This window comes from Perognathus longimembris, chromosome 12 (genome assembly GCF_023159225.1).
Source record: "Perognathus longimembris pacificus isolate PPM17 chromosome 12, ASM2315922v1, whole genome shotgun sequence".
In the NCBI taxonomy this organism is placed as follows: Eukaryota; Metazoa; Chordata; class Mammalia; order Rodentia; family Heteromyidae; genus Perognathus; species Perognathus longimembris.
The window spans coordinates 49,200,281-49,224,791 of NC_063172.1; the positions used below are offsets into that span (position 1 = coordinate 49,200,281).

General features: G+C 41.5%; 1 protein-coding gene across 3 annotated transcripts in view; it reads left to right on the plus strand.

Annotated features, from left to right (window-relative positions):
• The first annotated feature begins 8,767 nt into the window (after positions 1 to 8,767).
• Jph1 (junctophilin 1) overlaps positions 8,768 to 24,511 on the plus strand; it is a 77,864-nt gene continuing 62,120 nt past the window's right edge. For 2 of the 3 annotated variants that reach the window (XM_048359044.1, XM_048359043.1), the window contains exons 1-2: positions 8,845 to 9,451; positions 14,884 to 15,640. In XM_048359044.1, coding sequence (XP_048215001.1) covers positions 9,073 to 9,451; positions 14,884 to 15,640 — 1,136 coding nt within the window. In that variant the 5' untranslated portion in view covers positions 8,845 to 9,072. Of the gene's footprint in view, positions 9,452 to 14,883; positions 15,641 to 24,511 lie in introns of all 3 variants that reach the window. The other variant, XM_048359042.1, reaches the window with a different exon arrangement.

Genomic DNA, 24,511 nt, shown 5'->3' on the forward strand with positions numbered 1-24,511 from the left:
AACTGCGTGATTGCATGCTTCTTGCATCACAGCTTGGACGTCTGCCAAAACTGTATCGTGTCCTGAGTCCTTTCAAAGCTGGAAACCTTCCTTCCATGTCACTCAATATAGAGGCTGGAGAGGTTTCTAAGAGGGTATTTGTTGATTCCATAACCCAAGAGGCCTACCAGGTGCTCTTTTTTTGTACTAAGGCAGATGCAGCTATTGACCTTTTGCTTTGGTGGTATGGCAGACTATGGCCTTGATGCAGCAGATCTGAAGTTATGGCAGTTGGAGGAGGCTAGCCAGTGCCCTCCTCATGGCAGAAAGGTCTGTGCAGTGCAAGTTCTGCTGTGTTGGTAAGCTTTAGAAAGTCCTTGACATAAGAACATGATAAGTTCAATGCAAGAGAATATAGAAATGCTAGTACACAGCAAGGGCAAGGGGTGACAATGTCCAAAAAGAAATGCACTCATTACCTGACATGTAACTGTAAACCTCAGTACATAACCTTTATAATAACAAAAAAAGAAGGCAAGGAAGCCAGACGCCAGTGGCTCACACCTGTAATCCTAGCTACTCAGAAGGCTGAGATCTGGGGATCGCAGTTCAAAGCCAACCCTGGGCAGGAAAGTCTGTGAGACTCGTATCTTCAATATACTACTAAGAGAGTTGGAAAGTGGAGCTGAAGCTCAAAAGGTAGAGCATTAACCTTAAGCAAAAAAGCTCAGGGATCGCACCTAGGCCCTGACTTCAAGCCCCAGGAATGGTGCACATACGTGCAAGTGCACACACACACACACACACACACACACACACACAAAAGCAAGGAAGAGAATGTTGACTTTATCTGGAATGTAATCAGCATCTGAAGAGCTTTAAGGTATGTATGTTGCATGTTGCCTCTCATACTGAAGCTGGGCTGGGCTGCAGCAATTGGCAAGAATAAGACTCCTATAATCCAGCTGGAGGAAAACCTTTGCAGTTATTAACTACTGTTTCAAATTGCAATCCAGAGCTCTCGGAACCATTCACTCTGCAATTACAATTTACATTATCTTTTATTTCCTAATGATTGATTTCTTTCTTTCCTTCAGCTATGACTCATTTAGCTGACTTACTCTTTAGTTGCGCTTTCAACAATATTGTGCACTTCTCTTCTTAATTCAAGTGCTTTATAAATAAGGTTATCACATCAATTTTCACAACTTTTTTTAATACTGATCTTCCCAAATATGCTTTTCTACCTCCCTGCCATCTTTCAGTCACACTATTTCAAACACTGTCTTGCCTTTAAGCCATCTCTTTAGAACAAAGCACTGTGAGTTTAAGTATAGTGTGAGAGACAAGTGCATTTTCTCGTCTCCTGGCACCCCTTTCCAGAAGGTCAAGTCTGTTCTTTCAATCACAGACATGGATTCCCCTCATTCCTTCGCTCTGTGGGGTATATCAGCCTAAGAGGATCACTGGAATGTCTGGAAGGATGCTCCTTCACTATATCCAAAAGCCAAGTAGTATATTGATGATTCACAGAATTCATTTCAACTACAGCAGTCCACAAAGTCACTCTGTCCTCTGAACTCATAGGACACTTGGCTCTTACTGGCTACTTGCAGTTCTTTCCATGTACTTCTGTTATTTTTATTTTTGATCTCTCATCTCTTTAGAGATATTTTGGAAAGCCCTTAAGAGCCAAGTCTGAGTTCTACTTGAATCTCCAAACCTAAGAAAATTAGCATATATAAAAACATGCACATGCAAATACACATATTATTATGTAATTTGTAGTTAAGTCTTCAATATAGACCTGCAATCCACTTTGGATCTTTAAACTTACTACTACTCCTTTATTAAGTTTCTCTTATACGAAAAGTGATTTAATAACCTTTAATATAAAAGGTTTGTAATGGAAGTAATCTTTTAATATATTTAATAAAAATATCTTTTAAAAAACATAATGGGGCTGGGGATATAGCCTAGTGGCAAGAGTGCCTGCCTCGGATACACGAGGCCCTAGGTTCGATTCCCCAGTACCACATATACAGAAAATGGCCAGAAGCGGCGTTGTGGCTCAAGTGGCAGAGTGCTAGCCTTGAGCGGGAAGAAGCCAGGGACAGTGTTCAGGCCCTGAGTCCAAGGCCCAGGACTGGCCAAAAAAAAAAAAAAAAAAAAAAAACATAATGGCCTCATTCTTGCTAGGCAAGCACTCTATCACCTGAGCTCTTTGCCCTTTTCATTGTTAGAACTTTCCTGAAATTTTCTGTGAGCTTCATCACTGGACATGAATGTTGTCTAGATCTATATGGGGCTTTCTCCCATAGAAAGAGTAGGCAGAGGGTCATAAGGGACAAATCATGGGAAGAAACTAAAGCCCTGTCCTTAAGACGTAAATAAGACTCAGCTGGTGTTTTTATATAGGAATTAGACTGTTTCTAAATTAGACTCTTAATCTTCAAGGCAGGAATAGGGGGCTGTACCAGCCAACAAGTATCTTGTAATTATACAAAATTCTGGTACCATAAAGCTAAAGGTTATAGCCTAAAAGCTAGCTTAAAACTGGAGGGTGGAGGGATAGGAAGAAACAGAAAGAATGAGACAGTTGAAGAAGAAAGAGAAGCAAGAGACATGGGTCTTAGAGAAACTGATGAGATAAGTACTCACAAGTAGCAATTTTGTAGCTGCCATTAGCAGGATGGGAATTAAAGAGATGTCACTGTGTCTGCCAAATGGGAGATCCTCAACAGCTAAACTGGTGAGAACAGAATCTGAACCAAGTGGTGCAAGCAAGATTCAAAGGTGGAGAGGGATAGACAGCAATACACTGTCAAAGTCTTCAACATTAGTAACAGGCATAAAAGAATGGAAGAGAAAAGAGGACCAAGAAATTAGGACTGTTCTAATACAGAGCACACCACAGAGTGTTGGTTGCCTAGAAAGAAGGAAACTAAAATTACAAGGAGAAAAGGAATCAATTTAGGCCTTAGAGAGGAAAAGGGAATTTCTTTTCCTTTTCAGTAGAGTGGAGGAAAGGCAGAGAGTTGAACACTGTTGTTATGGTTTGGATCTTCAATGTCCCAAAAGCCCATCTAAGGATTTGTTCTTCAGTCTATGGTGGGACTGAAATATACTGGGACCTCATAGGAAGTTGGCCCAGGAGAAGGAAGTTGGGTCCTGGGGTGAGTGTCTTTAAGGGAGATCCCAGCCCCTCTTCTCTTTGCACTTCTCAGCTTCCTTAAGGTGAACAGTCAGCTTTGTTTGCTGTACATTCCCTGCTTTTCTATAGGCCCAGAGGTGACAGAAACAAATAACCATGGAGTAATGTCTCCAAAACCATGAGCCAAAAGCAATCATTCCTAGTTACAATTAGACTATCTCAGACATTATGTCCCACAGCAACAAAAAGTCCACTAACACAGGTGTTAGGTTTTGAAAAGAGAAAAAGTAAGAGTGTCCATATGTCACATCTTCCTTCTGTAAGGGAAAGCACAAGGTCCTCTGCTCAGCAGGAGAGGGCTGTGGCTGAAAGCTCAAACATAGTGATAGACTTCTAGACTTGTGTGAGAAAACAAATCTGCCATATCACATGAATGATCTGCCAGTGACTTACAAGCACTATTTTCAGTGACTGGAAAATGATGTGCTTATCTCCAAAAAGGGCTCCTAAAATCAGAGGATGGGAAAGAGTGGTGTAGGATTAGGCAATGGGTAGGCAGACATATCAGGAGGCCACCATAAATGGGAGATTGAGTGCTAAGACCAGTGGAAGAATAATGACTCACAAGGGTTTACAGGCAAGGTAGACGAGGTCCAGGGAGACACGGAGGACTCTCCATTCGAAGAAAAGGAGAATTTGACCAGCTGATGGACCTGAGAGGGTGGGGGGTAAAAAAGAGAAGGCTGTCAGAAAACAAACTGTAAAGTTCTAGTTTTGAAAATTGATCCATATCTGGGTCAAGATCAGGCAGGTCCAGGCTATGTCTGAGAAACTTTGGGAGGAAGGTTGCCACAAAAGCAACAGATTCTGAAGCTAGGATGAAGCTACCCAGAACAATGGAAAGGGGACAAAAGAGGGGTGGAGGAAACACCTGTCCTGGAAGAACATGGGGGAGTGACCTGGAGTCGACAATAAGAGGCCACCAATCGTGTGGGTGACCACCAATGGTCTGAGTGGATAGTTCAAGGACATACCACTGAGAGGGGAAACTAAAAGAAAAAATTTGTGTTTGGACTTACATTGAGTTAGTTTGTTTGTTCGTTTAACTTTTATCACCAACTGCCTAGTGAACATTTCCTCTAGTGGATATTTCTGGTTTCTGTTTTGTTTGCTTGCTTGCAGTACTGGGGATCAAACCTAGCGCCTCATGCTACCACTGAGTTACACCCCCAACCTTGGAGCCTATTTCATGACTCTCCTAAAAGAAAATATCTTTCCTAGATCCTGTAATTTACTCTTCTTCTTTCATTTTGTTTTGTAAATTTTAGGCAGTCACATTACCACTTACTTAGAAAGTTTTTCTAAAAACAAGAAACAAAGGTCATTTTTATCACTCTTCTTAATTCTTATCCAATGTGAGAGCTCACATTCTTTCTCCATAAAGGACAGTAATACAAAATTGCCTCTTGGGTCACCTATCCCTGGATCCCTACCCCAGTTTATGTATTTCTTCTTGCATAACCCTGGGCATCAAAATATCCTAACTTACTTTCTCTTTCTTCAGAATGGTATAATACTTGTATTCATCCTGTGTAGTTATGATGAGGTTTAAGTGAATCTCATCACTGAAGTTCACTTGCAAAGAACTTGAGGTTTAAGTGAATCTCATCACTGAAGTTCACTTGCAAAGAACTTAGCATGATACCTAGCACACAATAATTGCCTTAAGAGATTTGAAACTCTTGGCCGGATGCTGATGGCTCACAGTAGTAATCCTAGCTACTCAGGAGGATTAGATCTAACGATCTCAAACTGAATCCAGTTCAAGCAGATAAATCTAAGAGACTCTTACCACCAACGAATCAGCAAAAGGCCAGAAGTGGCGGTGTGGTTCAAGTGGTAGAGCACCAGCCATGATTACAAAAGCCAAGCAAAAATGTGAGGCCCTGGGCTGGGGATATGGCCTAGTGGCAAGAGTGCCTGCCTCATATACATGAGGCCCTGGGTTCGATTCCCCAGCACCACATATACAGAAAATGGCCAGAAGTGGCGCTGTGCCTCAAGTGGCAGAGTGCTAGCCTTGAGCAAAAAGAAGCCAGGGACAGTGCTCAGGCCCTGAGTCCAAGCCCCAGGACTGGCCAAAAAAAAAAAAAAAATGTGAGGCCCTAAGTTCCATCCCCAATACTGGTACAAAAACAAAAACAAAAAATGATTTGAAGCTCATTAATTTCAGAATTCCCTTCTAATTTCATACTACCCACAAAGCTTATAGTATATTCCTCATTCTTTTACTTATTTAAATAAGTAAATGTTTATGAATGTTTGGATTACTATAAGGAAATTATTTTTATAATACTTAATTTTAATAATATATCAAGTGACTTGTATTGTATTTGCTTTTTTAGAACACAATTTAACTCATGTCCTTTAGAAAATGAGCACCTACAGATTAGGCTTTTTGACATTTTTATTAAAAATTTTCAGTAACAAATTCTAATATAGAAATAAATTAGATCAAAAATTTAAATACATCATTCGCATGGAAAAAGTAACAGCATGATTAAATTTGAAGCAAAACCTCCTTACCAACACATTGTTAACTAAACATATTCACATTCAAAGTGGCTTACCATTTATCATAAACGTGTTTAGAATGGAAACATATAATAGCTGAGCTTTGAGCATGGAGGAAAATAAAACTGCTAGGGAGGTTGTTGGTCCCTGGACTTTAACAGCCTCCCCCATCCCACCTGTCACATCAGCATTCACATTCTCTTCTTACTAATCCCTTCTTAAAGCTAACTTCAATTCCCCCTTATCCAGGGCAAAGGTTCAGCATGAGAGGGAAAATAAGGACATTAGTAACTCTGACTATGAAGCAGCAATATTATTCCACTGCCTAGTATCAGCTATGTTGTCATTCTCAACACCCCTTCCTCTTCCTGGTTTTCTTCTGTCTTTTCCATTAAATCTCAACACTTATTTTAATGAATACATCTATCTATATGGCAAGGGACATTTCATTGTGGTGGCACTGGGTGAATGTAAGCCTGGCCTATACAGTTATTCTGCTGAAAAACTGCTCAGTAAGATACCAGAACTTCAGTAGCAACTTTCTTACACACACATACACACACAAATCAATAGCACAGTCAAATTAGGATTAATTAATAGCACCGATCTGGTGCAAGTTTCTCACTTTTACCTAGGGTTTGTTTCAAAGGAAGAAATCTCTGAGGGCTAGCCAGGTGATTAAGAAATAAATCATCATGTCTGTCATCTTTCCCATTCTCCATATTCTACCCAAGCATGTGTGTAATGCCGTCCTTTGCCCTTCCTTCGTAGATAGACTAGACAGCTATTGTAGAAGCCAGAACTTGCTCTGTGTCGTACATTCTGGAAAAGCCCTCATTTGCGTGAGAACTAAGTAGGAAAAGAGATCAATTTACAAAATAAGTGCTTCAAAATGTAGCCCATGGTAAAAGGAAAACCAATGCAACAGCAATACTTACAAGACAATATGCTGTAAACCCGCTGTAAACCAACTGTACAACTTGCGGGTGATGGGAGGGAACAGGGCGGGGGGCGGGGAAGGTGGGAGAAAAATGAGGAAGGAGGTAACAAGTTGGATAAGAAATGTACTCACTGCCTTACATATGAAACTGTAACCCCTCTGTACATCACTTTGACAATAATTTTTTTTTAAAAATGTAGCCCTTACAAGGACATATGTGCTCTCATCCAAACCCCCAAACAAACAAAAAGCAAAAAGACAAAAGTTTAATCTTTCTTAAAAGAAATGTAAGCTTAAACAATCGCACTGGTTTTCCTATCAAACAGAAGAGATGGGAATATGTCTATGCTAGCTCCGGATTCTGGTATTTCCCACCACCAAGAAATGAAATCACGGCTCAGCTGAAAAGCCCTGGGCCCTTGTTTTCTCAGTGGCCTAAATCAATCCCTGGTCCAGGACAAGATGCTAAGTGAGATGCCTAATTATTTCAGGCCACTAGGGTAAGCACTATTCCTGGCAACTCTGCAGGCAATACCATGGATGAGGGTTTCTAATTATCTTTGGTGATCTGGCTCCATGTAAACTGAGATTTTTTTTTCAGACAGGTAAGCAGAAAAGGCCACTTCCAGTCATGAGAGAGAAACAAAGTCAAGTTCAATTCCTACTGGATGTAGAAAAGTCTACTTTTCCCAGTAACCTTCCAGACACCTATCCTCATATTTTTATCTGATTATCAAAAACCTAATGAGAACCTCTCATCGTGGGGTGAGTGTCCCACTCACCACACAAAGGCCTCTCCATCTAAAGGAATCACATAATTAATCTGCATGATAGTTTCCTTCAGAGGCCAACCTAAGACCCCTGACTGGAAACCTGGAAGAAGGGTCTCCCTGGTTATTTTGATGACAATGTTGAGACAAATCCTTCATCTCGGGAAAGGTAATACTAATTGATTCAAATTGCCTAATGTCAAACCCCAAATTCTTTATTGGCCACTGCCCTGCCCTGACATCCTACTCAGATATTACCTAACATAGAAAGAGAAAGGTAAATCCATTCAGTCAATTCCATTCAGAAAACAGTGGGGGGGGGAGGTCTTACAGTTTAGAAGAGTCATCTAAAATGCAGCAATATTGTAGATGGAAAGTGGATCAGCTGATGTCTGTGTCTGGTTTTTTAGGTCATACCTTCTTTGTAAGTTTAGAGCAGTTTTTTACTTACCATATTCCTCCTTGAAAACTTCTATTTATTTTCTTAAATAGTAGATAATGGTGGAGAGGTACACATTGCTGGCACTTAGTCTCCATACACAGACTGAGCCGTCTCCCCATAGGTACACATATCCAGGCTGAAGAATTTTACGGTTGTAAAGAATAAGACGTTAGAGGGAGCCGGCTCTAATGTAAGAAGAATATCCCATGCTCCTGCAAAGACAGATTTAATACCTCCTTTTCATCATTACAAATAAACTAACCGATTTATCCTGTGCGTTTTTCCAACTGCGCTCTTTGCTCTTCGTGTCTTCATCAAAGAAATGCAAACACAAGTGCTTCGAAACGGGTAGGTGTAAAAGAACATTCTGCACAATTATATCTAGGCTGCGGCAGATTTCTCTCACATGCATATATATCTTTGGAGGATATTAATGCACGATGACAGCTGAGTATGACAAATGCAACAGTACACAAGTTGGAATGCTGCCTCCCCCAAAAGCAACTATACAAACCCCGTGCACATGCACACACAAATACATGCGACTTATCCCACTTCACACACACACACTCACACACACACACACACGCACACGTGGCCGCACTTACAGCTCAGCCACAATTGAAACACCCCCAAACATCAGCAGGAGGCTCGGGCTCCCGCGAGCTGCCCCCACACAAGCAGCCGCGCCTTCATCTACAGGCGTGGTTGTCGCGCGTCTCGGGGCACACTCGTCCTCCCACCCGCATCCCACTGCGAGGACACAGGCGCGCCAAGCGCTCCACGCCGGCCCGCCCTCCCGGGGCTGGGGGCCGGGCCCGGTGGGGCGGGAGCGCCGCGGGGCAGGGCCTGGGCGCCCAGGGAGGGGACGAGGGGCGGGCGCGGGGCGGTGCCCGGCTCACGTGGGCGGGCGGGAGCGGCTGAAGGTCCGCTCCGGAGCCCGGGCTGTCCTCTCGCGCGCGGCGCTGGCCGGGGCGGCGGTGGCGGTGAACGAGAAGGAGGAGGAGGAGGAGAAAGGCGGCGGTGGCGGTGGCGAAAGAGGAGGGGAGGACGGGGGCGGCGTCGGACTGGAGCCGAGCGGCGGCGCGAGCTGCCCGGGGCGCAGTCGTGAGCTCGTCCGCCGGGCCCCCTCCCCCGAGCTACACCCTGCCGTGCCCAGCTCTGCCCCCCGCGTCCGTGCCCCCGCGGGGAGCGCGCCGGGGCTGCCCCCCGAATGACGGGCGGAAGGTTCGACTTCGACGATGGCGGCACCTATTGCGGCGGCTGGGAGGAGGGCAAGGCGCACGGGCATGGCATCTGCACGGGGCCCAAGGGCCAGGGCGAGTACTCGGGCTCCTGGTCGCATGGCTTCGAAGTGGTCGGAGGCTACACCTGGCCCAGCGGCAACACCTACCAGGGCTACTGGGCGCAGGGCAAGCGGCACGGGCTGGGGGTGGAGACGAAGGGCAAGTGGATGTACCGGGGGGAGTGGTCACATGGTTTCAAGGGGCGCTACGGGGTTCGGCAGAGCCTGTGCACCCCCGCTCGCTACGAGGGGACCTGGAGTAACGGGCTGCAGGACGGGTACGGCGTGGAGACCTACGGGGACGGAGGTGAGCGGCGTCGCGGGGCGGCTCGGCGGCGGCTCCGGGAGCCGGCGCGGGGGGCTTTGCCCAGGTTTTGGGGGAGCGGGGAGGACGCGCGGCGCACGTGTCCAGAAACCCGCCAAAACACCTGGGGAGCCTCCTCCAACCCTCCTCCCGCGCCCTACCTCCCCCTTCCCCGCCCCACGAGGATGCCTGGGTCCAAGACCCCGACGAAGAGAGGCTTTGATCGGGAGGGGTTCTTGGGAACGGACAGGGTGTCCCCACCCCCGGGCGAGCGTGGCATGAATATACCTGGCCCGCGCCGCGCCGCGCTGCCACCCGGGAGGGGTGCGCCGGGCTGGGGAGAGGACGTTGTCACTTGAGCCTGTCACATTACGTTCCTGATCCCTCCCTCTCCCGGCCGGGTTTGAAATCGTCACTCCCGAGGAGTTCCAACGAGCGCCCGGGGCTGGTGAGGCTGCCGGGTCCCGGCTGCCCGCTCCGCGGATTGGTTTCACGTGGAGTCTCAGATTTCGCTTCTGGTCCTCTAGTAGCCTAAAGATAGAAGCCAGAACCCCATAACTAACGTGTTGGACGAAATGAGCCTTATTTAGAGTGCATTTGGAAACGTGCTGGTTTGGGCCAGGGGAGAGGCCCACCTGCAAGCAGGTGGGATGCCAAGGGTGTGGGGGGTTCTCCAGTTTTCATTCTCTTCCCTCAAGGATTGCTTTTCAATCAAAACAAGAGCGGGCTTCGCTGACTGAGATCGTCTTAGAATAGGCAATGAAGTTTTCTCTTTTTATTTTCAAAGTACAGTTAAAAAATAGGTTTCTGTAGTTACTAACTTAGCAGCTACCTTGCTTCTGAGTACTGAATCACTGGTTTGCATTAAGATGTCTTACCATATGTGTAGACAAAATAACACCTCAATTTAATATTTATCCATATTTGGGGAAATATAGAAGTTGCTTTTTACATTAGGAAAAGTGTATTGAAACAGGTGTCAAACCGTGGATTTCTTTGTAGTACAAAAGATGAATGGCTCATGCTTTAGCGTTTTCTGATAATAAGCCATCTTTTTTTTTTAATTGAAAATGGATTATAGGAGGCCATGTCACCTTTTGTAATTAAGCAACTTGGAGTTGGAGGCTGTTAAAGGGATCTAATTAAAAGTTTCTCCAGCCCACTGCAACCTCGGCTAGCCACTGCATATACAAAAGCTTATACCATTTGTTCACTTCACTTACTCAGAACAGTTGGGCTGTGTTTCAAATGCAAAACAGCAGGATGGTAGGATTTTCTTTAAAACAAAAAAGCATCTTTTCATCGTACAGCATAAATAATGAATATAGTTCTCATGGATTAAAAAAAAACTAAATAAAGAGCCCCTCCCCCCAAACTTTAATACTTTCTTATGGGCTCTAAGTCTTGAGTTCCATATTGGTTAATGAGAGACTTTAAATCTTCTGACTGTCCAGAAATTGCCAAAAAGATGGTACTGGAAATAGGGCAGTTTGTCACTGGATTTTATTGGAGGCCACAGCTGTATATACTAAATTCTATATTAAATATAATATGTATTTTAATGTGGGCATTTATAACCCCTTTAGAAGGGCATAGATCTCTCACTTAAAAATAGTCTTTTAAAGTTATTATCACTAAACAAAATCCCTTAGTTGGGAGTATTCTTTATACCTAGCAATCAAAACATATAAAGCACAGCAAAAGCTAACTATGTGTCTGTGTTGAAGAAGCCTAAATAAGTGTCCAGAATGATTTATGAATAGCAACCTGCTCTCTGTTTTAAAAAACATTTTAAGTCCTTAAAACTATCATCATCTCAGTATTGTGGTTTTCTTTTTCTACCAAAAAAATGAGCCCCAAATCCATAATATGCTACAATTAGGAAGAAAATAACTTACAAATCACCTTAAATGGCCACTCTCTCTGCTGGTGAATTTTCTGACTTTCCCCCCCTCATATGCCACTTCATTTCATTAGACAGTCTATAATCATTTAAAAAAAAAAAAAAAAAAAGGTCTGCTTGGAAGTGACTTCATCTCATTTCCTTCAGAAATTTTGCTTCAATGGTAGCATCATATTTCCTCTTTGTACTTAAGAGTTAGCTTGTTTTGCCTCCATCTTCCACACAATAACCTGTCTCCGTCAGATTTAGGGAAAATCTGATCCCATATCTTTTGTGGTGGGAGAAGTAATAATGTTATGTGAGAAACAGCTATGTATAGCATGTTGCTGAACTAGAACACCTCCTGAATAAGAAGAACAAATTCATTCCATGCTGGTGAAATTTAAGTGTAGGTACCTGGAATCTTTTGGGCAAATTCTGACTACTGTACTTTTTCCCCCCTTCATTTGTCATACAGCTATGGAGAATAGAAAATATCTAAGAAGAGCAATATCACCTCTATTTGTAGGTGCACATAGCCTTTGTTGCATGTAAACTTAAGTTGGGCATAGAGCAAGCAATCCAAACTTTACTAGAATTCATTCTGCACTGGGTGTCTTCCACTATGTGATTGTGAAGTTTAAATGACTAGAGCACAAAAATTAGTTCCTAGATGGACACCATCTAAATTAAAACCTGTAAAAGAAAAACATTTTTACCCTTGTAAAATATGCATCTATATTTTTGAAATGAAGAGGAACAAACTGCAACTTTATTTGAGAAGTCCCCAACCTGCTTCCTGAAAAAAAAAAAGCTCTTTTTCCTAGACTCATTGACTAAACTAAATCTATTTTAAATTTTAGCTGAACTCTTTAGAGTTTGACTATAAGTTGGTTCCTAGCAATACCATGGAGGAATTCTTGCCATACTGAGATTTAACAAAATAGGGGTGGAATGTGGCCAATGCTGGTGCTCCTTGCCCCCGCCCCCCAGTTAAGCAGAGAATTAAGCTTGCTAATTATTGCTGTTCTTTAAACAGCCTAAATTTTCAAGCAATACTTTATTAGAAATTCTAACTGCTGATTTTGTGCTTGGAGATAAGAAAACTAGTGTTTCATTTTCCATCAGTGCTAAACATTTCCCTATAAATATAACTATGTTTATAATCTTAAAGTCTAAGTACTACCAATACCAAACAGCATCATCATGAATTGTTGGCAAGTAAGCTTGGTATTATGTAGAAAAGTTAGAGCAATAGCATGTTTATTGGAACACAAATGTTAAAAACTTCCCTTTCCCACTGAGATAGCTGTGTTTGGGGACAGCATTTATTGTGAGGGAAGGTTCTTATTCTGGATTTCTCTTTTGAAAGGCAACAATCTTGTCCTTTTGACTTTATCTTTTTAAAATAACTCCTGGCCAGCCACTCTCTAACAAGTTCATAAATGTGACATTAAGGTGTCCATTCAAAAAATGACATTCATAGTACCAGATCCACTCACATATTTCATTGTCATCTTTCTGTTGTCATATTTGACATAAGTATTTAAGAATAAACAGAGAAAGTGGTCCTGAAATTCATTCAAACATTTAATTTGGAAGCTGTTGCAGTTTTAACTTTTAACATAATAAAATCAGCTCTTATTTACACAATGATATATAACTACTAGCACATCTGGCACAATAACACATGCCTATAAACATAGAAGACTAAGGCGGGAGGACTGAATTGGAGGCTAGCCTAGGCTGCATAGCGAGACCTTATCTCTAAAAAAAGAAAAACTAAAACAAATCTACAAACATTATTGTTTGATGTATTGAAGATTAATCCCATTTGCTGGAAATCTGTACATGGTAACACAAGATGTGAAGCACAAGGTAAATGTATATTGTCAGAAACAGAACCAGACCAAGACACCCAGGGAGTAATCATTTATTTTCTCTGACATCATAACTTGTTAGGATTGCATGTAATATTTTGCCAGACAGCTGCTTTTTGGGGGAGTACTACATGGTAAAATTTGCATTTAATTAAAGGAAATGGTCTCAGCTTTGAAAAGAAAATCCTAAAATTACTTAATTCAATCTTCATTTCTTCCAAAAAAAATTTAATTCATACCAGGTTATTTTGTAAAATATATTTGTTTATTTAGTAGAAAAATTTGCTGAGAACAAATGCTTTAGATCAGAGTTTGCCTGTTCCTGAAAAGGCATACATAATATTAACTGAAAAAGTATCCTGTTATAAGCAAAGTTTAATGGACATTTTCAAATACACCTTTATTCCAAGTTCAAGTCCATCCTGGTAAGAGAAGTGGTTTCCTATGGCTTATCTCAGTTTTTTTAAAGGGATTTTTAACATAATCAAACTTCAAGAATCTCTATACACCTAGCCATGATTTTGGAGGTCTTGTGTTTCTTTTAGTAATTCTCATCCTCTAGTGCTTCCAGTCTGTGACATTATTGTAATGTGTCATAGCTGAGGAAATCCATAGCAAGATGGCCAGGAGAAAGCAAAGATTTAACAAGTAATATGGTACAAAAGCTGACCTTCACACTTGGAAAGACATGAATATTAAATTCCTTTTTTTTTTCTTAGTGATTTGCTCTATTCTGGCTAATCCTTGTATTTGCTCAAAAAGATTTACTCATGCCCTAATATAAGTCAGATATTACAACAATTTTCCCTACCATCCAACGTAAGATACTCCATGTAGTAGAAAATCCAAGACCAAATCAGGCACCTGTGGCACATGCCCGAAATCCTAGCTACTCTGGAGACTAAGATCTGAAGGGCTGTTAAAAGCCAACCCCAGCAAGAAAGTCCCTGGGACTCATCTTCAATAACCACCAAAAAGCTGGAAGTAAAGCTGTGGCTCAAGAGGTAGCATACTAGCCTTGAACACAAAAGCTTAGAGACCGTACCAAGGCCCGGGTTCAAGCCCCGGGACACACACACACACACACATACACACACACACGATTTGTTTGACAACCTATGGTGCAAGTATTCAGATCACTGTTAATAATTTTAAGCCTTTGTGATTGTTGGAATGTTATACTGGCATAGACCTAAAGACCATTCTTACTTTGTCAGCGAAACTAGTAAAACTAGGAAGGAAAATCCAGATGGAATTCTTTTCATCTGCTGAAGCACTGCCTTACTAAGAGATTTTTTTGATGCTTTACTCTGGAAATGGAGGACGTTATTTCCTAATAATGACTCTTTTTTTGTATTAGAAAGGAGTAGCTCCCAAGTGTAACAGTTCATGTAAATTTCTAAATGAAAATCACAGTTTATCATACTTTTGGACAATCTTATACATTTACATTAAAGCCAACAAGCCAAATGGCTGGAACTTACTGGTAAATGAAAAGTATTCCCCAGGGGTGCCTGGAAGGTGTGCTGGATTTGACCTTGGGCCTTGTCGCATTTGACCTTGGGCCTGTCCTGCTGGGGAGGAAGGGGGTGTTTCAGCACACAAGTTCTTACAGGCCCTCAACCCCTGGCTGTACCCCAACTTACCCTTTGCTTTCTTGCAATCTCTTGAAGGTACCTACCAGGGACAATGGGCTGGAGGCATGCGGCATGGCTACGGCGTGCGCCAGAGCGTGCCCTATGGCATGGCCACGGTGATCCGCTCGCCACTGCGCACCTCGCTGGCCTCGCTGCGCAGCGAGCAGAGCAATGGCAGCGTGCTCCATGACGCCGCTGCAGCTGCTGACAGCCCCGCAGGCACCCGTGGTGGCTTCGTGCTCAACTTCCATGCCGATGCTGAGCTGGGTAAGAAGAAAGGAGGCCTCTTTCGAAGGGGCTCCCTCCTTGGAAGCATGAAACTTCGCAAATCCGAGTCCAAGTCTTCCATCTCCAGCAAGCGCAGCTCGGTTCGCAGCGACGCGGCCATGAGCAGAATTAGTTCCAGCGATGCCAACTCCACCATCAGCTTCGGCGACGTGGACTGTGATTTTTGCCCCGTGGAAGATCACGTGGACGCCACCACCACGGAAACCTACATGGGGGAGTGGAAGAACGACAAGCGCAATGGTTTCGGCATCAGCGAGCGCTCCAACGGCATGAAATACGAAGGCGAGTGGGCCAACAACAAGAGGCATGGTTATGGCAGCACTGTGTTTCCTGATGGCTCCAAAGAAGAGGGGAAATACAAAAATAATATTCTGGTTCGTGGAATAAGGAAGCAGCTTATACCAATAAGAAATACAAAAACTAGGGAGAAAGTGGACAGAGCAATTGAAGGCGCACAACGGGCAGCTGCCATGGCCAGAACCAAAGTGGAAATAGCGAATTCAAGGTATGTAAAGGTACGGTGGGGGGCTTCGCCCAAAGTAATGGAATGTTAGGTCTGTCACTCTGCTGCTATAATCACCACAAATCAAAGATTAAAGGTGACAGAAGCCGGGTGCCAGTGGCTCAGGACTGTAATCCTAGGGACTCAAGAGGCTGAGATCTGGGGATCACAGTTCAAAGCCAGTCGGGGCAGGAAAAGGTCTGTGAGACTCTCATCTCCAGTGAATCACCAAAGAGCCTGTGAAGTAAAGATGTGGCTCAAGTAGTGGAAGTGAGTACTCACCGAGTGTGAGAGGGAGGGGGAAGCTAAGAGACAGCCCCCCTCTGGCCCCGAGTTCAAGCCCCCTCACATGTGTTTGGGCCCAATACAATGAGTAATTAGTTCTGAAACCAATTTCCATAAATACTGAAGGTACCTTGAGCCTGCTTCCCTGCTTAAATTATATCCCTAATATTTAACAATGTGATGGAATTCACTGATCCTATGTCGTCCTGATTCCCAGAAATTCGCCTCAGAACTACTACTGAAAGAAATTATCTCTCCACAAGGAAACATGCCTAGTATAGATACATTCCTTTATTCTGATAGTTATGTTGGGTATATGTACAACTTCCCCTTGTAAATTTGTCCTTACTTATAAAAATCATATTCTGTTTACTGAGTCCTTATAGGTGAAGTTGGTTTAAAGAAAGCCACCAAGCTCTAGAGAAGGCAAAAGTCAAAAGTTGCATAACAAAAAAATAGCATGCATTGTTTAAAACAACAAAAACAGCTCAGCTACATGGAAAAGGCAAACAGATCAAGGCTCAGTCTATGCAGGAAAGATTAGATCACTATGTATTAAAAGGAAAGGGGTGAGGGGAACCTGGCATGGACAGATGGTACTCTTACTGTGCCAAGGTTGGAAGAAAGTAGAGCAGAAGAGGAGGACTGAAGTGAGTAGGTGAAAGCAGTCAAGTAGTCAATTGACAAGGAGAGGGGCTGTGTTCACAGAAGGACTTTCTGCTTCAGGTTTTATCTTTAGTAACTAGATTCTGAGATCCAGCAAGAGAGATGGAGAAATCTGTTGGGGATAGGATGTTATTAGTGATACACATCATAGGTTAGAGGGAAAAGGAAGAAGGATTGGTTTTACATGGAAAGTTTACATAGGCTTATTTAAAGTATACTGTGTGGTTATAATTTTATATGCGCTAAGACAGAAATTTAAATTTGATATAGAATATCACAATTTCTGTTCCTGCTTCAATAATATTCTTCTGCCATAGGAAATACCCTTTTGAAAACCACAAAATATGAACATATCTTCAAGCTTTTAATCTTAGCATCGAATCAGTGCATTCCATAACCATATGAAATTTCTAGTATTTGAACATTTTTATGCATAAAAATGGCAGCTTAATAGAGTTTAGTGGTCTCAAATTGCTAGAATTTAATGGTCCCATTTTAGGACTTAAAACACTAATTCAAAGATGGAAGAGCTCTTTCTTTTTCTGTTGTTGTGGGCTTCTTTTTTTCTTTTTTTTTTTGCATTATTTTAGCTCTCAGTGTATCACAAATTCAATCAATTTCCACACAAGCATTCATGAAAGGTTTCTCCTGTCTTCTGTGCTGAGCATCTTTATTTTAGGTTGCAGTTTTCTCTCATCATTAAGCATGGAATCTACTTGCCCACCTTTTGGGTTGCTTTTTAGGTGTGCTACTTGACAAACATACTCTTGCTGGCTGCCCGAGCCTTCTGCTTTCACTGTGCCATTTTCTTGATTCTAGCCTCTGATTACTTATTTATTTATATTTATTTTGACAATACTGGTGATGGAACTTAATGCTTGTAAGCAGTTGCTCTTTCACCTAAGCCACACCTCCAGTCCTCTAGCCTCTGATTTTAAACACTCCTAATTTCTTCTATTTTACATTCACCTTATAACTTAGTGATTTACTTGAGGCAAGTTCAGTCTTGGCAGGTGGAAATGACTTACTCAAATTATTTTCTAAGTAGTTTAAGTAGAAGGAAACTATATAATAGAGGGAACTGCTTGCAATGCAAATATATCTTCACCCTCATATATACATGAACCGATATATCTGCTTATAAATCTTCCCAAGTTCAAGCCACAGTCCCTCTGTTGCAAGACCTTTGAAAGTAGTATCCTATGATTTGGGAGTACTGCATTTTATAGTTATAATCAGGGAATCTTTAGCCTAAGACCTTACTTTCAGCCATCTAAACACTTGATAAAGATTTCATTTAGCTATTTAAAAAAAAAACACTTAATTCTTTGCGCTAAGTACAAAGAAAAATCCATCATAAGAAAAATACTGAATGATACCACTTAGGTGAAGCCTCAGAAAAGATCAAACTCCTAGAAACAGGAAGTAAAATGGTGGCTGTCAAGGAGTAGAGGGAGGGGGAACTGGGGATTTGCTGCAAACAGATATAAAGTTGCAGTTATGCAACATTTTAGAGATTTGCTGTACAACCTTGTACCTATAGTTAACAATACCAACTTGTGGTATTCACATTTTTCTGAGTGTAGTTCTCATGTGAAATGTTCTTAACCTGAATTTTTAAAAGGCACATATGATCCAATAGACAAAATGATGGAGACTGTTGGCCTAAAATAGAGGATTTCATATGTTTGTTTATTTATTTATTTATTTATTATTTATTTTTTTGGCCAGTCCTGGGCCTTGGACTCAGGGCCTGAGCACCTTCCCTGGCTTCTTCCCGCTCAAGGCTAGCACTCTGCCACCTGAGCCACAGCGCCCCTTCTGGCCGTTTTCCATATATGTGGTGCTGGGGAATCGAACTGAGAGCTTCATGTGTAGGAGGCAAACACTCTTGCCACTAGGCCATATTCCCAGCCCCTCATATGTTTATTTATAACAGTGTTGTCCTCATCAAAGCCTTGACAAGAAAGACTGGGAGGTGGGAGGTTGGTATGTAGTAGCGGCTTTTCTAATTTGCATACCTTGTCTGACTGACCAACCACACTGAAGCTAATTAAGTTCCCTGGTATGTAGTATGGCCAGATAGCCAGCCTCCTAGTACTACCTACACATGTCAGTGTTTGGGATAGGACAGGCAATCTTTGTGGGACTATGCTGCTGCTACCACTCTCCCTGACTGTTAGTGCTACTTCTGGTGATAACAGCAATACCTGAACTGGTATTGTTAAGAGAAGCCCTTGTCTACCTCTCCCTGGCCTCAACTGCATGGCTGTTTCCACAGTGGTAGTTGTGTGAGACATTGAAGTAGACAGAGACAATGTGGAAGGCCCCTTAGGTCAGGTGACCTGGTGCACAGGTGAGTGTGCCACATGTCTTCAGAACTCCAGGGTGGATTCTGTGTTTGCCAGTTCTAGATTTAAATATTAAAATGCTGCTTATTCATCCTGTAGCTTTTTAAACTGTTTCCTGTACTTTAAGAAAGATGTGTTACAGTTTGGCCTGGGAGTAAAGGTCAAATATTGGAGAGCCTACCTTGCAAGTGATAGGCAGGTGAGTTCAAACTGTAGTACCTCCAGGAAAAAAAAAAAAAAAAGAAAAAAAAAAGATTTAGTATACTTTTAGACTGGTCTTCCCTCAGAATGACACCCCCACCCCCCGCCCATGCCAGGTTCCCCTTAACTCTTCCCTGACCTGACCACCTACCCTGGCTCCCCTAAAACCAACTCCTCAGTCCTCACCCAGGTTTAGGCCTAAGGTTTTTTGTTTATTGAACTTTTCCCGATAGTACCCCCTCAAGGCCCCTTTCATCCTTCTCAGTCTAAATTAAATTCTCTCACCAATTTATGTTGCCATTTTATATGTGTATTTGTTTAATATCACTCTCTCCAACTGGAGTAGGAATAGTGGCTCAACCCTAAAGATAGTTCTATTCCCTTTTGTGTCCACAGGTGAACTTATATCAGAAACATTGGCAAGTATTCTAGTAAATAGTAAGTTAAATCTTCACCATTTACAGTAGATACTGGTAGGCCTTCTGATTTGTTTAGTTTAGTTTTGTTTAGTAGTTGTATAAAGAGGTTTTAATTCCAGAAGTCAAGTTATGAGTACAATGCATCTCAATCAGTGTTACCCCTTCCATTGCTCTCTCCCATCTTTCCCCATTCCATCCCTATGCTTAGATTGTATAGTTCAACTTCTAATTTGGTTTTGCAGGGCATTTATAATCCATAGTTTGAAGGAAAAAAAAACTTAGCTCTAAAATTTCACCATGCTATTATCTGGTGATAGTCAAGGAAACTCAGAAAATACAAAGTGTATGATGCAGGTACTCTTTTTCCTTCATTGAGCGAACATGGTTGCAAGACCGGAACAGGAAATTGAGCTTTGGTGCAGCCAAAGTTATTGCCATTTTGAGTAGGTATTGAACCACTCCTGTGATGCACAGGAATGATTCCCTTACACATGTAGAAGCTTCAGGAAGTCAACATTTACTAACCGTAATAACATAAGCTCATCTTGAGTACTTGATCTCACCAAAGTATGCAATAAGCCAGAAGATGAGAAATTGTTATCTCTTAAAAATTGAAGTTCGATGAATATCAGATACTTTTATTTTCTTGTGAAAATTCTTCTTATCATGACATTTGGGGGATAATTTTTCTTAAGATCACATATATTTTAGTTAAACACAAAATTGTCTGACATAGACAAGACAGTACTTTACAATTTTGCTTGACTTGATTCATACTTTGCTTATTAGTAACTAAAATCCAAAATCAGCCTTGAGTCAGTACACATTATGGATCCAAAGTAAACTGACTACAAATGAATTAGGAAAACACTTACTCTCGGCCAAGTTACTATGAAAGGACAAGTCTTTGAAAGTCTTAAATTGTGTTAAAGAATTGCCCTTTCACTTTTGTGAATTCAAATTAGTAATTTATATACTATATTTCTTTAATTGTCATGTCACATCTTTTAAAAAAATTGTTGCCATAAACTGTGCAAGAGGCTTTTATTAGTTACAACATAGATATGTACTTTAATCAAATTCACCAGATCTATATTATTTTCCTAATCCACATATCACATTTTTAAGAGCAATTTTAACTTGCCTTTTCCATGATTTTTTGTTTGTTTCTTCCGTTATGTCTCTGATTATTTCTCACTTGTTATCACAATGATTTTTACAGGAAGGTAAATTGCTTCTAGTTCTTTGTAATTTAATGAAGAGGCTGTTTAACAGGTAAAGTTGTGAGAAGTTTATGGCTAAAAAAAGCATTCATTATTTTCTTTAGTTACACTGCCTATGTTCTTCTACATCTACATGTTGGCTACCTGTCTCAGTTCCTACTTGCTATAATAGTACTTTCCAAAAAATTTTTCAGATGCTTAGTTAAAATACTTTGAGTCAGATAAAGCAAAGTTACACAGAGGCTACTATTCACATCCTTCAGAAAATGTTGGTTTTGAGGATTGGGTAAAAGATAGGGTATGTATGTGGTCTGTCATCACCACAATGACCCCACTTCTTTAGTACTTGTTCTCTGTCTGTTTCTAATTACTGTTAAAAAGAATCCAAGAAAACAAGGGGAGAGGGATTTACTGTGGCTCACAGTTTGAGAAGTTTAAGTCCATGTGCTGTTTCATTGTTGTAGTGGGAAGAACATCATGGTGGTAGGCTAAGGCTGAGCAAATCTGTTACCTCATAGCAGCCAGGAAGCAGAGATTGCCTGTAATCTCAGACTTCTCTGTCTTTACCTTTTTTGTCCCATATAGGCTCTAAGCCTTGGAAGGTGCTACCCATATTCAGGGCTTATTTATCCCACCTTAGTTAATCATGGTCTCATAGACACACCCAGAGTTGGCTTTACTAATCTCCTAGGTGTATCTCAATTCAGTCAAGTTGACAGTCAAGATTAACCATAGAATATATCATAGGGCTTTGAAAACTACCAACATCCACACTCAGTTAATGTCTAAGAAATATTTTGATCACTTCTAAAAGTGAACACTGAACCAGGCACCAGTAGCTCACGCCTGTAATCCTAGCTACCCAGGAGACTGAGATCAGAGGATTGCAGCACGAAGTCAGCCAGGACAGGAAAATCCGTGAGAGTCTTATCTCCAATAAACTATGCAGAAAAGACCATAAGTGGTGCTGTGGCTCAAGTGGTAGAGCACTAGCCTCGAGCAGAAGAAGCTCAGAGACAGTGCCCAGACCCTGAGTTAAAGCCCCAGGATCAGCTAAAAAAAAAAAAAAAAAAAAAAAAAAAGAATACCTAGTAGAAGACAAGAAGCCATATTGAGATGGAGGCAAAGATGGGCAAGGAAGATAAAAGGGGAGGGGACAGAAGACTTGGGACTCAGAAATACAAATTAGCACAAGAAAAAGAATGAAATCCTCTCTGCGGGACCAGGTATACATAGATATGAGTGTATGTCAGGACTTACCCCCCATAGGGCTGGGCATGTGATTCAGTGCAGAACACTTACTTGTACGCACAGGGTTCTGAATCTGAACTGCAGCACCACTCTTTTAACTGATAATACACATTTCAACAGATTCAATTTCCAGCCTTAGATCTATGTGGAGTCAGTGTAGTGTCAATAGGCAATTACATATTTTTAAGACTGGAGGGAAAATGAGCAAGGAAATGCATGTATTTATGCCAAGCTGAGATAGTATTCTGAAGACTATATAGTATAGTAGAGGTTTTACTTTCATTGTTCAGATTTATTGTGTAGGTCACCATTATCCTATTTAGACCTATTTACCATTTAGAACTATTACAATTTTTTACTGCAGTTAAAATATTTAAATCCATGTTTCTCCTTTTTACCTATTTCCCATGGAATAAAGCAAGGTGCTGGTTGTGACTTCATTTATCTACAAGCTGTTTTGAGCAAGACACACTTCACCATGTTGTCAGACCAGGTGCCATCCTTGAGGATGCTCTGTATGGGGAGGGGTGGCAGGAAGCAGCTAGAACTACAAAGATGACCTCCCAGGAGTCAGCTCTGTTCTGTTCCCGTGCCAGGAGGTGTAACTTGGGGACACAGAAACTCCCATGATGGCTCCTGTACTTCAGCTCTCATGTTGCATCACTCACGGTTTCCCAGACCAGTGCACACAACATGGGAACACAGCGTTAGGAGAACTTTGTGAGTACGTCTTAGGATAGCTTGCTTTTAAGGATATATCTTTCAGAACCTCTGTCCTCAGCCTTCCATGTACATTAAGAAACTGTGAGCCTACCTGGGCATAGTGGCTCATGCTTGTAATCCTAGCTACTCAGAAGGCTAAAATCTGAGGATCACAGGCCAAAGCCAGCCCAGGCAGGGAAATCTGTGAGACTCTTATCTCCAATTAATCACTCAAATGCCAGAAGTGAGCTATGGCTCAAGTAGTAGAGTTCTAGCAATTCAGGGACAACAGCAGCACAAGAAAGAAAGAGGGGAGGGAAGGAGGGAGAGAAGGAGGCAGAGGAAGGAAAGGAAAGGGAAGGGAAGGGAAGGGAAGGGAAGGGAAGGGAAGGGAAGGGAAGGAAGGGAAGGGAAGGGAAGGAAGGAAAGGAAAGGAAAGGAAAGGAAAGGAAAGGAAAAGAAAGGAAAAGAAAAGCAATTCTGAACAAGGAGACTATATTTGAACCACAAACAAGTAGGTTCAAGCACATGCAAATTTAAATTAGTCTCAGGCAATGATGAATGGGAAGGTCACACAGTTAATACTGACTTTCTGGCTATTTAAAACATGCTTAATGAGACTTGAGTCGTGTAGGCCCTTCACTTGGTGAATGGGATATGAGCAATGTTTAATTCTACAAAGGTCTTCTTAGTTTGAAAACTTGCTGTAAAGACAAGAGAAAATAGCCAGGAAACCCATAGTTATGATAAGCTAGGTATGAGGAATCAGGTAGCCCTTATTTTAACTGTAAAATTTGGAGTTTGCTTAGACAAGACAAATTTTAGCACATTCCATCTCATGTAGCTCCTGAAGTATAACACTTTCCCAGTAGTACAAATGTGAGTAATTAAAAGACAACTTCCTTTTAGCATGGCTTCCTTTGTAATGAAAACCACCCTATTATGTTTTCTGGAAAGTACCCCCTTTCTATCCCACACACCCTATGTGAATTTCAGGTTTGATCTGGAGAAAAGCCTGCCTTTGGGCAAGTGGCAGAGTCCTGTGTGCAAGCTAACAGAACTGTCACAGGCTCCTAGCAGCAGCTGCCCGGCAGCCCAAGGGCCCTGCTCACAACTTTCCATTATGGATTAAGCTGACTCTGCCAATCTCACTTTACTCAAGACACCAAACTGGACTCTTGCAAGACTAGGGCCTTGCAAATCTTTGAGATGCTTTTCTTATTATAGATGAAATATGAACATTGTGTTTAGGAACAGGATCCAACAAATGCCAAAGGTATTTATGTAAGTCATTCAGCTTTAGTACAACGGCCTCTTGAGAATAAAATCCAATCAGCTTTTCATAATTTTGCCCTTCTATTTTAGTTAGTGGCTCACATTTATTTGTCTTAATATGCTAAACTCTAACTAAGCTTCTTTCTCAGAAATTTAATTAATATGTAAGAAATCAAGATCGCCTTCAAAATAGTTTTAACACTTTGAAGTCAATCTTCTTAGGATTTTTCATGTGAGCCAAAAGAAGCCTATTTAAGCCAACCAAAATATATTTAGTCACTTTCAAGTACTTTTCAAACAATAGTTTATGCCAGAGATCAGCTAAGAACCTTTTCATATTTTTATTGATTTTTTTAAATTTAAGGTTAAAATAAGTTTTACTCTATCAAGTTATCCAAATTTTTATTTCAGCTGCTTCCTCTTGTAGACCCTATTTATGTTTTTATGTTGATCTGGTATAAGTGTAATTTGATTTTTAAATTTCAAGATTTCATACATTTA